This window comes from Lissotriton helveticus, chromosome 3_1, assembly GCF_964261635.1.
Source record: "Lissotriton helveticus chromosome 3_1, aLisHel1.1, whole genome shotgun sequence".
Lineage (NCBI taxonomy): Eukaryota > Metazoa > Chordata > Amphibia > Caudata > Salamandridae > Lissotriton > Lissotriton helveticus.
In genome coordinates this window covers 799,881,581-799,899,204 of record NC_136061.1, presented here as the reverse complement: position 1 = coordinate 799,899,204, position 17,624 = coordinate 799,881,581, and the positions used below count along the sequence as shown (strand labels likewise).

The following is a 17,624-nucleotide window of genomic DNA, read 5'->3' as shown; positions in this document are numbered from 1 at the left end:
ATTATGACTATACACAGAGATCCCCTACTACAGTTTCTTCACTGGATGTACTTCATAAAGAAATACCTGTGACGCTCCATGCCTGACACTTCTCGGTTGTCAGGTACTTTTGAAAGGGCAGTGAAAACGAGGAGGACATAGATTCATGCACCAGCAGAAACATCTGCCATTCTGGTGTTAGGATGAGACAGACTATGTGACATTCACAATCTCAAAGCAAATTTCACATTATTTTTTGTAGTTAAACTCTTAGTAAAACTCTGTGGAAGATATCTGCTGAAGAAAAGGCTTACGAACGTAATAGTTTTTTTGCTGTATTTTGCCAAACTGGACAACACTATGCTCCTTAAAAGTGTTTATAAAATCATGCTCGCCGGTTTCACTAAGAAAGAAAGAACAGCTGTTATTTCTTACTTGTGTAATTTGTTGTTATATAGACTTGCTACCACAACTGGACCAAATGGATTCATCATTAACTCCCAGGAAAAGTGAAATCCATTGCTACATTGCCCACATGTGGAGAAGTGTGGCTCAATGGTTAGAGCAGGCAGACCTTGATGCAGAGCTCTGGCCAGGGACCAGGGTTCGATTCCCGCCTCGGCGGGTCTCCGGCTCATTAATTCCCCTGACTGGATATTCTCGCCTCAGTGCCTGTTCTGATCATGGGTCCCACGCTGCAACTCTGGGCAATAGCTTGCTTAGTCTCCACAACGGCCCCAAAAGCGCTGGGATGCCTGGCTGCACCTGGGGGGTGCCCAGGAGTGGACATTTCCCAGGAAAGCCAGGAAGGGTTCCTAAGCGGTATACGGACAGCGCCGGGACACCTCCGGTGGAGGTAGCTGTGCGCTTTACAAATTCCGACATTTTTATTTACATGTTTGCTGCCAGTGCCTGAAGTTGTGCCGCGAGGAAGGTCAGAGTTTCTGTGGACAGAGGAGTCGAAGGTCTGCCTGTGGAGTCTGTGGCTATTGCCTAGATGCAGAGGTAATGTGGAACAAAAGTTTCTCACCCAGCCCTTAAAATTTCTAAACATCATTTTAGGAGGACAGCTACTAAGGCAGAGTACTGGAGAGTTGTGAAAGGTCTCAATGCCTGGTGGTGCCCCACACCACGCTACCTCTTCACTGCCCTGTGTTGAGGGATGTCATCTACATTGAGCCTAGGTTCTGGCACAGTTTCAAAACCTGACCCGTTTTAAAATCTCCTGCCGCTTGTCACTATGGGAATGCTTCCCCACCTAAAGCCACAAAACATTTTAATCTTGCCACCAGATAAGACAACTTTGCATGGAATTGACATAATTGTTGCAAGAGGATTACCTCCCGCTTTGTTAGTAACCCATCACCCAAAAGTCTGAAAATGCAGTCAATTCAGTGAGATGAAAAAGGGGATAGGGATGAGGTGGGGGGGGGTTGGGGGGGAGAGAATCACTGCTGGCTCACGGTCCCTTATCACCAGCCAAGCAGGCGTGCCTGTGCTCTGTATAGGAGCCTCTCACTGAGTGTTCTTCAATTTTCCACTAGGGTGATGCAGCAATTTAGGATTTAACTGCGCTCAGTTACCACAGGTCTGCCCATCTAACCATCTTGCTGGGGTACAGAGTTCCCAGATCATGACATATGCTGCAGGTACAGCCTCAGACCACCTGTCCTTCTTGCTCCCAGTATGTCTGAGCAGCCACCACAGGATGGTTGTCACATAATCAGGCATCAGTTCTTGGGTTTGGAGGGACATGCACACCACCACTACAGAGCAGCCCATGGCTACTCTAATTCTCAAAAGGGGTTCACTGGTCATAATTCTTTCTGTTACTGGTCACATTCCGGGCATCCAAAGTGTGGGAGACCATATTTTGCTGGTGAAAGCACATTCTGGGACAGTTCGCTGGGAGCAGCAAGTGAAGTAGCAACCATGTTCAGCACTCAGCCAGGTGTTGACGCTTTGCGGTCTAGTTAATATATTTTTGCTGTACCTAGACACACATGCAACTCAAAAGCAATAGGTCTTGAACTTGGCATGTTCTTCAACCCAAGGGAGAGACTTTGTTTTACTTTGTTTTTGTGGATGCTTTGCCAGAGTCCAAACCAGATTCTTGGTCCCTTCTCAGATTGTCCCTAGTGGAATTCTACAAACAGCAAGCAATACCCCAGACATCTTTGAGTAATTTAGCACATAACTAACAGAAAGCAAACAGATGGAGATTTTCAAGTGAAGTGATGCCTGGCATGTGTAGGACAGTCACAAATAAAAGTATATGGCAACTCATGCATATCTTGAAACCTGACTAAAAGATGCATGTAGCAAGCGGAGAGCAGAAAGACGTTCAGGTTAGTGAACACAAACCAAATAAAATATTGGGAATTGTGTGAAGTGAAGAAGTGGTATGTACAAAAGAAATATGAACTACAATCAAGATTCCATAAACAGAAAAAAATACAGAAATACATGTCAAAGCAATTCAGGTCCTTCCGCTTTAAGTACAAATATGGGCTGATGAAGGTTATGTGAAGGACATACAGAAGCACACACATAGGCAGGGTCCACCCCCTTTCTGCCCTTCTAAAATAGGAATCCCAAGTAGCTGGTTCAAGCTGGGAAAGGAAAGTATGAGCCAAAAAAAATAAACAGCACATTACTGGACAGAAGCAAGTGTTTAAGCCTACATAATAAAGTGTTTATCCCAGAAAGAACAGCAAAACTAAATAACACTCGTGAAAAAAAAACTAACACATGGCCACATTAGATGGAACATATTCTTCATAGCACTTACAGGATGGTTAATTTTTGGATGGTCACTATGTTTTTTCTTCATCTCCTCATATTTCTCTTCCTCCTGTTTTCTCTTTTCTTCGTCAAGTGTTTTTAAATATTCACGCCTCTCATGTTCCTTCAGCATCTCATATCTCTTAAACTCATCATGGCGCTCCTTGTCATAATTTTCCAAATCACTTGTTGCCTAAAACAAAAAAATCATTTGAAGGGGTTCCTTTTTCAGAAAACTATTGAAAGGATTATCAGGAAAGCATTTGGAGTACCTTACCATACATAAATATTCCACATCTATACACCAACATCTACATTGGTTCTAATTTTAATAAGGTCCCATTCCAAAATACAACACATATATTTCCTGTAAGATTATAGAAAATTAAGAGAATGGCAAATATATAATTTACAAAGGGTTGTGAAGCTGATTAATGAAATATTTTCCTATGGACCCAGTGTCACAGAGGCACCAGAGTTACATGGTTAATTTAGGTAGCAAAAACAGAATACTCCAACTTCATAAGAAAACTTAACTTGCAATATTATGGACAGCCTTGGATACTTAAGAAGACAGTTGTTTTGCAGAACCTTGGAGAGGTAGATGGTACAGTCTAATATGCAGTGGTGATTTTAAAAGATTAAGAAAGGATAATTGTTAAACTTCCCAAACAAAACAAGACGCATAAAAAGTAAACGAAGTCCACATAAAAGCCATCACAACAGAAAGATTTGCCAGCGTTTTTTTCCATTTAAAATTAAAAACAATAAATGCATCAACAGACTTCAATATAGCCAAGGCACCAATATCATGTTTTAGAAGGTGAATGTTTGGCAGCACATAGAAACATCGACAAGCATTGTCAAAGCCAACAGATTTCATCTATGCAAGAGCTACTGGATTTGCCAATGTGTTTTAGACATGTTGTACTCCAGCATAGCTGATGTTCAGCAGGACTAAAGGTTTATGGAGTGACGCAGAGTGAAGAGGCTTGAGTGGCGCAGAGTGGAGAGTCATGCTGTAAAGTGGAGGGGCGTTGAGTGGTCTTTAGTGCAATGGTACAGAATGGCATACATTGGAGTGGTGTAGAGTGGAGTATGCATGGTGTGGTAGCACACTTTCATTATAGACAACGCATTTTCAACTAAATGACTATTACATTTGCACAGACCTACAGTTATTTGCCCGGTATTTGATATAGTTTCGATTGTGCCAGTGTTTCTTCCCTAACAACTATTCTACAGTTTGCCCTTCAGGTCCCCTGTAAGTCACTAGTAGATGGTACCTGGGTACCTAGGGCACTGGGACGGAGGAGGGTGACCTACGGACCACTCACCTAGGCAGTGCAGACTGCCACTGCAGCAAACATGGCCTGGTGCAGAGAAAATGACTAAGTCGAGATAGCACACTGCCTGTGTGCCATGTCAACTAGCACTGCTTAAAGTATGGATAAGTCACCTCTCTAGCAGGCCTTCTAGCCCTAAGACATGATGCACTATCCCACAAGTGTAGGCATATCCGCATGAGCTGTTATGCCCCTACCATATTTAAGGCATTCTTAGATACTGTAAGTGCCAGGTAAGCCATAGAGTGTATATTGGCTGGAAACTCCCCAGCACCATGATGGTTTCTCTGAATCCAGGAGTGTTTGTTATCAAACTACTCTTCTAAAACCCACACTGATGCCAGTGTGGGATCTATTGAACTATTAACTCGGAGGTGCCCTCTGAAAACCTACCAACCCTGGTGTGGTCACAGACTGGCTGTAGGCAGCCTGCCACCACCAGACATGTTTCTGGACCCCATGGGTTGAGAGCCTCTGCACTCTGAGACCAGAAACAATGCACATCCTGGGTAGAGGTGTCACACCTCCTCCCCCAAGATGGGCACAGTGCTCAAGAGGGAAGCTTAAAAGGCCTGCCGCCTTGGTAATGAGACTCCCAGCTTCTGTTGCTAGCAGCAGATGGTTGCCACCGGTTTATCCCCCATAATGGGCAGGAAAACCAGAGGGAAAACCTAGGAAGTATAGAAGGTGCCCCTAAGGTGCTGGAGGGTTTACATTGAGCCCTGTACATTTCTGGGGAATCTCTGGACTCTGTGCACGGTATAACCACCTAGTGGCATACCATATATAGAGCTAGCTTCTTACAACTGTATTAAAGTATTTGCTTCCAGCACACTTCAGAATTACAAAAAATGTGCTTCATTTGTGTTTTCCTAATGCTGCTATATTCTGAAATGTTTGCAAAGTTCATTTACAGACCTTTACATTTTGTTGTGTGCTAGAAAAACAACATCCTACAGCCGTGCCTCTCACATGGGTACATAGCAAGACTTCCGCATTAGTCCTCTCACTTTGAAGTCAGAGAAAGAAATGTAAACCCCAAACTCCCTCTGAAGAACGAGCCTGGCATTTGACCTCTATCTCTGAATGCACAGCAAACACGAAAGGATTAAAGCTAAATTAAAAGTCCTGTGTACAGAAAGCAGGAGTACTCATAGAGGAAGCCTAGGAGTGATAGCGAACAGGCTTTACTCAAAAGGAGTGACAAAGATATGCTGGACAGTTTAAAACAAATAAAGCCAGCAAATAGAAACCACAAAGCCTATGGAAAGCAAAGGGCGTAATGCATTGCCAGGGAAGCTTTCAGAATGTCCCAAAGATCTCTTTAGCAAAACAAACAGCCACGCTGTCTGGTAGGCTTCAACCTAAAAAGTAACACGAGCAAAGCCAACAGGTTTTGCTTTTGTTAGAGACATTTTTTGGTAAGAGTAGTGCGGCCTTGTGAGCGAGTTGTCCCCAGCTGACCTAAAAATAAAATCTTTCAATTAAAGACGAGTGTTATGAAAAGGAGTCAGGAGATTAAGTTTGTATTTTAATTGGCAAACTTTAGAGGAGCACATAGCAAAATATTGCATAGAAGATCCTTTTGACAAAAACCCAGTATTTGTGTTGCATCTTTAAGAAAGCCTATGTGTGAGCACCACTTTATTTGTGAACAGAAAAAATAATCTGTCAGTCAAATAACGTGTTCTCATAAAGTAAAACAAACATTGTGTTTCTGAAAGCCCAGGAGAAAGTACTTGCTGTTTGTTGTCTTGCCCTCCCGCCTCCCGCCTCGTGTAGCCCGACTCCACTGCCACCTGGGAGTTAGTGGTGACCGAGAAGAGCGCGGTCGAGGGAACTCCATTTCCCAGGAGGCCTAGCGGCGCTCGCCGCGTCACCAGCGTCAGCAGCGCGCCAGGAGGCGCTCAAATAGCGCATCACCCCCGTCTCGCGGGACGCGAGCGGGACGCCCGGAGCGAAGCCCGGGCAAAGGGCGGGCCCTCTGTGGCCCTCAGTGGCCGAGGTAGGCCGGGCTGGGCTCCGTTATTTTAGTTTTATTTGTTTTTTGCTGTTTTGATATTTGAAGCAAACTTACATACATCAATCTGCGGATGATTTCTTGACTATATTTATATCTTCTGTTTATTGTGAGCTTCTCGGCTATCTTCCGCAACCGACTATTTATATTTTTATAATTTCACGGAAGGGTTATATTTTAAAAAGACTAATCATGTCTACCAAGAAACTCCGTTCTGGGAAAGTACTAAAGGATAAAGAAGAGGTGATATCTGACCCTATACGCCTGAGGAAAAAATCAGAAAATAGTGCGTTAATAAAAGGTCAGATGCAACTGGAACACATTTGGGAAAAATCAGGAAATAAACCTGCAAAAGACCCAATAATTTCTAGCTCTGGTTTATCGCCTCACTCCCATTCACAAATTAAGTTAGAAATAGATTCAAACATTGGTGTACCGATTGAATTAAAACAATCTATTTCCCCTCAAAAGATGGATAGTATCTTCTTGGCGCATGATCATAATATTCTTATTGAGAGAGAAAAGGAAGGTGAAGACTTTGCTGCTACATCCATTTCCACTAGTATTGATCTTGAACTTTGTGGTCGATATATGGATAAGAAATCCTCTGCCCAGGTTGTGGACAGTAAAATTCCAACTAGAGCAACACCATCTGGAATGCTTCTATATAGTAGCACACCATCAAACAAATCTCAAGATGACTATTTAATAAATAGTGATTTGAAATCTCCTCATCTTAATATATCAGGGATTTGTTCTTTTGTTCAATCTAGCTATCCAAAAAATGAGAAACCGATATCAGAATCGTTGATTGCGCTTGAACAAATATTGTCATCTATACTGTTGCTCCTTGGTAAATTTGCTGTGAGTTCTGATTGTATACTATCATCTGTGTCTGAGATTCTGAAGGAAATGTTGGCGAAAAAGGGTGCTAATGACCGAGTACCGACTGCTGAACCTGTAGTAGAAAAGATTAAATTACCTTCTACTGAATCCGCAGTTCAGTGTCTGTCAAATTGTACTAATCCTTTGCAGGGCAAAATTCCTTCGAAATTAATTGTCAAAGTAGACACCCATCCACCCCCGAAGAGCTCTGTCCTATCTGGAGAGAGTAAATCTATAAAATGCACTGACAAAGATGATAGTCTAATAGAGACGGTGCAATCGACGGGAAATGAACTTTTCCCAATCTTTGTCAATGAAAAAAAGGGCCATGATGGAGTGCAGGCTCAGACTAAAACTAGAAAAGAAAGAATAAAAGGAAAAAATAGGAAGTTATTACGTAAATATAAGAAAAAAAGACCAAGGCAAATTATTTTCCAAAGCATATGTGCTGAAGCACGAGAGGAGCCAGGAAACGGGGAAAATCCACTATTGAATGTAACTAAAAATAAAGCAGTGGCCGATGAACTTAATGATGTATTAGATGATAGTACTATTAAGAGCTGTATAAATGAGCAGTTTTCTGCTCATGTGGTACTAGTTCCGGAACCTCTATCTGTGTTGACTGATGTGATAGACATTCCGCCACAAATAGTAAAAGTGCTAAATCCAACTGCATGTACTTTTCGACCCCAACTTAATACTATTAGTGGCCCAACTCCTCAACCAGTAAAATGTGAAATGAGAACAGTAGATACATTAATACTGGATTTTCTTCCGCTGTTTGACCAAGATGTAAAAATGAATAGATCTTGGCTACTAAACTGCTTTAAAGAAACTGAAAAATTAAAATTGATTTTGTCGAATGATATTGACCTGGTTTTTCCTGTAAAATCAAGCATTGGACAGCGAACGAGAGTAATATTTTATTCAAAAATAATTTCTAATCTTGTTCTACAACAAGCGGAATTTTTCCAATGTAGAGGAATTGATGTACTGCCATTCTATAATAGATCCACATCTACTACCTCTAGCTATAGTTTAAGTAATTCAGCATCTTTATATAATGATGGTTATTCAGGTAATAAAGATCTGAAAATCTGGATCTCAAAAGGCAAAAGAATGGTATCTCAGGCCTTGTCATTGCCTGAACATGCAGATGCTCCTTTAATAGAAGACAATCAGAGGTGGAACTGGCTACCGGGGGTTCTCTCTACTAACTGTGTGAACAACCCAAGACTTTTCCAACATCTTTAACAATAATTTAAAAATTGTCTCTTGGAATGCTGCTGGTATGTTTAATTCCTCTGAGAAATTTGACTTCCTATCTAAATTAAATGTTGATGTAATATGTTTGCAGGAGACGTGGTGTAAAAAGCTACCCTATATAGGGAATGAGTTTTATGTCTTAGAGGCACCTGCAAAATCTTCAAAAAAAGGCCATGCGAAAGGAGGAATTGCTTGTTTGTTATCTACCTCCTTTCAATGGCATTACACGCATTATTCTGATTCTAGCAATCTTTTTCAATCTGTAACCATCACTAACCTGGGCAAAGTTGGAACGCGGTCTTCGTTTGTCATTTTAAATGCATACATTCCCCCTGAGGAATGTTTTAATTGTGTCATGAAGCGAATGTTTTCCTATGTAGCGAATCTAATGAAAGCTGAATCTCCCCCCTTTATACTAATGGTTGGAGATCTAAATAGTAAAATATCCAACTCTACTCTAGTTAAGTTTAGAAATAAACTGAAGGAAGAAGTATATAATATACCCCAAATGTCCTGGCCTTCTAATATAAAAACTAGTAAAAGAGGTAAGATCCTGTTGGAGGAACTAAGCCTTCTAGAAGGGCTTATCATTAATGGCAGAATGCCCTCCGATAGTCCTGCCCATTTTACACATGGTTCGTATAGGGGAGAGTCTATTTTGGACTATGCCATTACGGATTTTGAGTCATTCCACTTGATTGAGGATATGGAGGTCACTCATTCTATACTGAGTGATCACAAAATAATAAATCTGACTCTTTTATTAACCCTTTCTGAAACTAATGCTTGGTCCCTAAAACATAGAGATCTTACTATTGATCGAAGATCAGGTAGATGTTTTTGGGGTTCCTCCTCCATGAAGGAAGTACAAAGCCTTTTGGCTCAAACTCTACTAGAACTTGACCAGTGGGAGGGAACAGAATTCCTGCATTTTGAAACTTTTATTAAAAAAGTCATTGGATTCGCCAAGAAAAAGGGAGGTCCAAAAAAACCCCACTTCTCACCTAGTCCACTATTGATTCTGAATAGGGAGATAAATGCACTTATCAGGAGCCAGTATCTTAATAGAACGGTAGAAAATGAGTCCCTACTAGCATTATTAAAACGCAGAAGAGTTAGATTAAGACTGAAACTGAAAAAAGAAAAAGAGGATCTTCTTTGGATTAGCTTGAGGGAGGCAATAACCTTTAATCGAACCAGAGAATTCTGGTCTATAATAAGAAAAGGTTGTGGTACCATAATAACTCCCCGTCCTATATCCATAAGCGAAAAAGTATGGACAGTATTTGTAACCGCATTATATGCCCCAAATGAAGTATTGGAGGATACTGGTATGATGGAATCAAATGATCTACAAAAATGCAATTTACCTACAGAAAAAATAATAGTGTTGGCAATAAAGAGTATGCGCTCTACTGGAGCCATGGGTCCAGACGAACTCCCTATGACAATCATTAAGCAGGATATTTGTACTTGGAGTCGGATTCTTCTCCCCTTATTTCAGGCCTGCTTTTTAACTAGAACTGTCCCTGACTCTTGGAGGGGCAGTATATTAATTCCTATCTTTAAAAAGGGGGAGCGGGAGCTGCCATCTAATTATCGCCTTATAGCGTTATTAGATGCTATAGGGAAAATTTTCGCCAAATGCGTATTAATGTTAATTACGGAATGGGCAGAAACTAATAAGATTTTACCAATGGAACAAACTGGTTTTCGTGAAGATCACGGAACGCTTGATAATTTGACGATGCTACAGGTGATCAGTGACAAGTATGTACGTATCCGTGATGGTGGCTTATATGCCGCATTTATAGATTTCTCCGCGGCGTTTGACAGAGTGGACCGCCCAACGCTGTGGAGAAAACTGGCGACATTGGGTATGCCAGGATATTTACTTGCGTTGGTCCGTTCTTTGCACATGAACACATGGTGTAAGGTACTACAAGGTGGGGAAGAGGGTATTACAACATCTATTCCCTCTCAGAACGGCCTTAAACAAGGGTGCATGTTAGCACCTATATTGTTTTCTTTGTATATAGCTGACCTCCCAATTTTTATTTCATCTTGCGAGGGTACTGCTCCGAAAATTGGAGGATCAGCTATATCTATCCTAATGTACGCAGACGATATTCTTATTTTGGATTTGACTCCGAAGGGTCTATCTAATCGCCTGCTTGCATTGCATGAATTTGCTGTAGCACACCATATGAAAATTAATTCGTCAAAAAGTAAAATCATGTGCATTTTTGGTAAAAGAAAATGTAGATCAAGCAATTATAGGTGGTCTATAGGGGGGCAAAGGCTAGACGTGGTTAAAACATATCCGTTCTTGGGTAAAATAATATCATCTAATCTCAGTGAGACACCTCATATCGAACATAACTCTCGTAAAGCTTTGGCCCATGGAAGGGGGTTATGTTCGTTATATAATGCTACGGGGAAGAGACATTTCTCTCTTTTTTTGGAAGTCTTTAAAGCAAAAGTGCCAGCTACTCTCCTGTACGGACTAGAATTGGTGGAAATGAAATCTTGGGGGTTCCTTCAAAAAATGGAAGGACGGGTGCTACGGAAAATTATGTCCCTAAGCAATGCATGTTCTACATCTTCATGCAGATTAGAACTTGGACTCCGCAGCTGTTGGACACAGGCATTGGTTGCATTAGTAAGATGGGTAGCATGCTTGGCTAGAGGAAAACCAGGTACACTGAGAGAGCTTGTTAAAAAGGAATTACTGGGTAATCTAAATGATTTTTCCTCTTTATTAAAAAACTTTAGGAAAGCTGTAGCACTGCTGGAGGTGGATGAGGATACCCTATTCTTACTTTCTCCTTCTGAGCTTAAAATCTCACTAAAAAGAGCCTCGTGGGAGTTATGTTATAGATTGGATACTCTTGTCCAACCCAAATTATATAATAGGAAACCTTTGTTGGAGACATACTCCCCCAAGCTGATTCAACAATATTTGAAGTGGAATGTTCCCCATGGGGTGCGTAGGCTATGGTATCTCCTACGACATGATCTACTCCCACTTAATTCACTCCTAGCAAAATGGCACGGTAGCTCCCCGATATGTAATTTTTGTGATCTCGCTGTTCAAGATCGTAACCACGTCCTGTTTGTTTGCCCTGCCTTACGTTTTCTGCGATTTAAATGGATTAAGCCTATTTGCCTACAATTGGGAATCTTAAATGCTAAACTGTTTATACATGCACTTTACTGCCCTCCTAATGAATTGTTTTGTTGTAGGATTTTTAAATTTTTTAAAGGGTTCTTAAATATTTATTAGGATGCTGTAATGATGCCGCGGCTCACTTTAAAAGATGATAACTCTTGTATTTTGTCCTGTATTATTGTTTATGTAAGTTCATATATTCATATTATTTGTTATTATTGTATTATGTAATGTCTATTTCTCTTTTTTTATGTGGCCCTCATTGAGAGCCAAAACATAATAAAAATAAACTTGAAACTGAAACTTGAAACTTGGCAAAGCTGATATGTTTGGCTTTCAGTGCTTCTGAAGGCTTTGCCAATGCTTATTTTGTTTGTGAATTTTTTGTGTAAAGGTATGCAATGCTTAAAAAAGAATCATTGTCCAAAACCAAATACGCATATTTAATATAAAGCATCAATTTCACCAGAAGGGGACTAAGTATTGTGCGGGGACAGATTGCCAACGGAAGCAAAACATGAATTACACTACAACAGACCACTTCAGCAAGAAATATATATAAATCTCCTACTGGCGGTAGCAAGTAGGTAGTTATAGTTGGGACCAAAGTTTCAATAGGAAAAGCGTTTTTTGTTATGCCAATATCTTTGGTGCTGCTTCACAATTTATTTTTTAAACTTCCCCTTTCATGTTTAGCTGCTGTGTTGAAAGTTTCGGGGTGGTCCATCAATGCGGGAACAGAGGAAAAAAGGGGGGGGGGGGTCCCAAAAGTGTTAACCCCATGTTAATTTACATAGGAAATTTTAAACAAGGCAACAGCCCGAACTGATGAACGGAATTACACCAAATTTGGTAGAAAGGTAGCTGTTGGTGCAGAAAGCGACCTTTGTTAAATAGTGTTAATCTGTTGAGTAGTTGCGGGGTTATTTGAAGAAATTTCCAGTTTTATATATAGGGGTGCAATGGATCCGTGACCCTCCCAATCTCATGCTGAGAACCAAACCAGAAAGCGTTGGCAGCCAACTTGTGACTTGGTTGAACAGAATCACAGGAAAAAACAGTTAAACAATGGGGGGGGGGGAATTCCCTGATTCCCTAGGCCTTTTGGGGAGGGGGGGCTAAGGCCAAAAAAGCATTTTTAAATATTTTCATCTATAGATGCGCGGGATCCACATCTCCTGGCGATTTAAAAAAACAAAAAAATATTAACGTCATCTCTCGCACGTTGTTTCCAATCGCCCCCGGGTAGGCCAAGTCCTGAGTGCATGCCCAAATATGTAAGAGGGGAGTGCACGGGCCCCCCTCCTAGGATCCCTCTGATGACATCATCCACAGAACCACTCGCATCCCATAAGACCTCTCGTACGCCCACTACCACTCAGCCACACACATACCCGTACCAATACTCACACGCCCATTTGCTCCTCCATAGAAGCACTCACACACTCGTACAGCCACTCATACACCCACTCATACACCCAGTTATACAGTCACTCATACAACTAGTCACTCACCCATACAACAACTCACTCATCCATACAACCACACACTCACCCATACTCTTCATATCTTATTGTGCTGGGCTGTAGGATCTACTTTTCTAGATGGAGTATCATCCACATGGCGATGAGCAATCAACCACCTAATGATATGGCATTGGATTTTAAAGCAAAACAGGAGGGCCCATGTGGTTTATAAACATTAATGAGGAAAGGTGTCAGATATCAAAGCTGGTTCAGTTTCAGTTTCATTTGGTCTTTATTTCGAATAAAAAATTCATAAAAGACAATACAATATACAATCATTCACAATATAAGATCCACTGACATTTCCCTGGTAAGAATAAAATACAATACAACGAGCACGTGAATTAATACTGCTAATATCCACATTAATCTAAAAAGCGTGATACAAAAATACATCTGGTTAGAACAATCAATGCAAGGGTATATTCAGTCTCTTAGTTCGGATCAGCCAGGCCCAACCCAGGAATTTAGCAACACAAACCACAACTGTTTCTGATCTAAGTACTTGTAGTTTTGTGAGTGCATCTCGGTGACCACTACAGTTCAGGGATGTACATATGGGTTTTAGCCATTTGCTTCTAGGCGATCGATAAACAGGACAACCGAAGAAAAGATGGCCAACACTTTCCTCCTGGTCAGGACACCAGAAGCATTTGTTTCCTGTCTTCGAGTCCCACTTTGCAGTAAAGGAGTTGACAGGCAAGGTGCCAGTACGGAACTGATGGTATAGTTTACGGTCTAACACCTTCGAGATCAAGTCCCAATACTGCTCAAGGGAAGGGATAACCTTGTGCATTAAAAATAAACCAGTTAAATTTACATCCAGGGATTGAGTTACTAAAATAGATTTTTTCCAGGCCCAAAAAAGCGCCTTGAACTCAGGTTTTGATGGAAAGATTGACCCCCCTGGATTGGACCATAGCTCAGGAAGGCCCATCATATACAGGATGTTTTTGACTTCCCTAAGCCATGGTATTTTTTGCGCGCCCCACATTGATTTTACCTCGTCTAATTCACGAGAAAAAAGACTAAGCTCTGGGGTAGTCCAGAGACGACGCCATAGTGCCACTACGCGATACTGTGCCATCTCGTTGATAGGTCTACAACCAAGATCTAGTAGCAAAGGTTTTGTGGGTGCAGACTGCGGGAGGCCTACCAGGTTCCGTAAGAACCTATTCTGTGCAACGGCCAAGCATGATAGATCCTTGTGGCCCCAGACATCAGCTCCATATAGGGTTGCAGCGACAACCTTGGCGTCATAGATCTTTAAGGCTGGTGTGATGCGCTTTGTTAGGGAGTTCCTTTGTTCGTGGACCAGACATCCAGCCAGCCGGTTAAATTTAAGTTTAGATGTCTCCAATTGGGGGTTCCAATTGAGTTGGTGATCAAGAGTCACACCTAGATATGTCATTACCTTGACCTGCTCAATTAGAACGCCATTTAAAGTGACTGAGCAATTAGGGGGGGTTTTCTTACAAAAAACCATAAATTTGGTTTTCTCAACATTTATTATCAAGTCATTTGTTTTACAAAACTCTGAGAATCTGTTCAGGGCTACCTGAAGCCCGCCTCTAGTTTTCGAAAGGAGGAGGGTATCGTCCGCGAAAATTAACATGGGGTATTTGAGACCGCCCAGGGTCGGTGCATCAGACTGTGTATTATTAAAATATTGGACCACCTGATTAATAAACAGAAGGAACAGGGTGGGGGCCAAGACGCAGCCCTGGCGCACCCCACGTTGAACAGGGAAACTTTTGGTCACCTGCCCCTGGCTCCCCCACCTTACCTAAGCAAAATTATCCTCATGTAAACGCTGGACTAAGCTCAATAGCTCTAATGGAAGACCCATTGAACTAAGAGCCTCCCATAGCTTCTTCCTTGGGACTAGATCAAAGGCCGACTTAAGGTCGACAAATGCGGCGTATAAAACACCGCCACCCAAAAGGACCACCTTCCAAAAAAGCAGTGTAAAACGGAAGACCTGATCTATAGTGCTGGTGCCAAACCTAAACCCTGCCTGCATAGGGGAGAGTATATTGTTTGATTCAATCCAACCCTGAATTCTTGCTAACACCATTCTTGAGACTATTTTTTGGATCGAATCGATCAGACTAATGGGCCGGTAATTATTTGGGATGGAGCGGTCACCTTTTTTGTGTACTGGCAGAATTTCCGCCCCTTTCCAAGATTTGGGGAACTCAGCCCCAGCAGCAATATTGTTAGCCAGTAGCGTAATGTAGGGAACCCAAAGGTCAAGGTTGAGTTTAAAGAGATCTGCTGGAATAGCATCTAGGCCAGGAGCTTTACCAGACTGTACAGAGTCAAGGGCGTGCACAGTATCAGATTCTAAGAATATAAGTCTGTCTCCTATTTGTGGTAGGGTACACAGTGACGTAATTACAGTGGTTTGATCCGGTGCAACACTTGGATCTTTAAATTGGGCCGAAAAGAATTCCACCCAGGACTGGGCCGAGACGTGATTGTCGGGGGTTTGGGCAACTGAGTCCCTGCCCCGCCTGACAATAAGCCAAAATTCGGTTAAATTAGAGGATTGGCAGGCTCTAAGGAGATCGAGCCAATAAGAATCATCCCAGTCCCGCTTGGCTGCCCAGAGAGTATGCTTATAGCGCTGCCTAGCTGACCTAATATCATCCGTATTCCGAGCCTTAACAGCAGCTATTAAGTTACTGTGAGCGTCTCTACAACTCTTGGTGTACCATTTTTTGTGCACCTTTGTAGTAACAGACTTTGAGGGTTTGGTAAGAAGGTTTTAAGGCCCAAAAAACACTCCTCGTGGAGATTGGTGATTGTAAAATCAACGTCACCAGAAGAGGATAATGGTGACATCCTACTCCACACATTCAGAACCTGCTCCTCAATCTTAGAAATAAGCGCTGGGTCAACTAAAACCCTGGACCATTTTACTCGCCGTCTGTTGTCGCACAAGACTACATCAGACGTTAAGCAATTAGTTCCAATGACTGGAGCACCCAAACCGGGGACCAAAATCTCCAGGGAAAGAGGGTTATGGTCACTCTCTGGTCGGGACTCTACCACCATAAACCATGATTCGATATTAATCAATATATAGTCGATACGGCTGGAGCTCAGACCATTATCGAAGGTTTTAGTCCCTAAGCTGTCAGAGCGTGTGCGCCCATTAACAGCCCGAAGGCCCCATTCCAGACAAAGACCCAACCAATGTAAGGCTGCCTCAGTGCCCCTAACTCCCTTGGTGATGGTTAGCGGGGGAATATTCCAGGCAGTATCCTCCTCAGATCCCACATCCTCTGCCAAGGTAAATATGGGCTCGAAAGATGTGTTCATGTCACCCGCTACTATGACAGTCTGATCGACTTTAAAGTTCTTAAAAAGTTGATCGAGGTCATTCAGGACAGTTTGTTTCCTCCCACCCTGACAGCCACGGGCATAAACATCAATTAGGAGGAAATCCTTAGTGTTTGCTTTACTCAAAATAATACATAAGAGGTCAACACTCTCTACCAATATTTCCTTAACATGAAAGCCCAGATTGTGTTTTATCCAAATGGTAAGGCCACCGGAGGCCCTACCCTTGGAACTCTGGATAGCAGGTTTGGTAAAGTTGAGATAACCCAGTCTAAATAAGGGGACTGTTGACCATGTTTCCTGGAAAACAACGATGTCATAGGAGTCAATGAAGTTGACCCAATCGTCGTTGTCCAGGCGTCCCCGTAACCCTGCAATATTCCAGGAGGCCACTCTTAATAGATTATCCGTGCCGATGGCATAGGGTGTCTGTGCACGGCCCGTTTCCCCTGTCCCAGTATTAACTAAAATATTACTAGGGTCTGAGATTATACCTGTATGTTCAGGAGGAATTAAGCCGTTTGAAGGTGATGTTAAAATAGTAGGTGAATCAATCCCCCATGGGTGAGGAGAGTCCATAGTTGGCATTGAATCACCAGGCCCCCCAAGTCAGTCAACCTCCTCCAGACAACCAAACATGTTGGAAGTGGGTGCCCCTTGCCACCAGTTATGCTGGCTATGCCCATCAGTCCTGCTGGTTGTCCGTCTGGCGTTCTGGACAATTGACCATAAACCCTCCTTCGCATGTTGGTGTCTTGGAGGGTAAAAAAAGGTAAGGGGTCTCACAACTATTGTGGAATTGGCTTCATAAGATGGCCATGCACAAAGGTGCTGTGCTGTGTGAGGGTCTGCAAAAGATACCACAACACAGTCGCCGGCTAGGGACTTGTGAGTGGGGCCTATCCAAGGCACTCTTCGTACCATTAGTACACTGCTTCTATGGTGGACGGGAAGCTGTTTGTTTGAATTAAGCCAATGAATGACTTTGTTTTTCAGGGAGTGATGGTTCTCCTGGGAATGCTGGTCCAACTCAGGAACGCCGGCTAATATGATAACATAAGGCCCAGCTTCCGGTGGAAGGTCAATAAAACCTCCACGAAAATTGGGACGACTAGCCGGCCGTTGAGAGTTATTCGCAAAGTCTGGCCTTATAGCGTGGTGTGGTACAGCTCGTGAGTTGGGTTTCTGCCTGTGGGCTGGATTTAGCGAAGGAAGGGAGTTTGGTGCCACAGAACTAGGAGTGGGTGCAGGATTACTTACAACAGTGGTGCGTGGCTTTGGTATGGGTTTAGGTATTG

General features: G+C 42.4%; 1 protein-coding gene across 3 annotated transcripts in view; it reads right to left on the bottom strand.

Annotated features, from left to right (window-relative positions):
- Positions 1-17,624, bottom strand: part of NUCB2 (nucleobindin 2) — a 449,912-nt gene that overhangs the window by 270,029 nt on the left and 162,259 nt on the right. For all 3 annotated transcript variants that reach the window (XM_078681045.1, XM_078681047.1, XM_078681046.1), the window contains exon 6: positions 2,771-2,956. In XM_078681045.1, the coding sequence (XP_078537171.1) occupies positions 2,771-2,956 (186 nt within the window). The remainder of the gene's footprint in view (positions 1-2,770; positions 2,957-17,624) is intronic.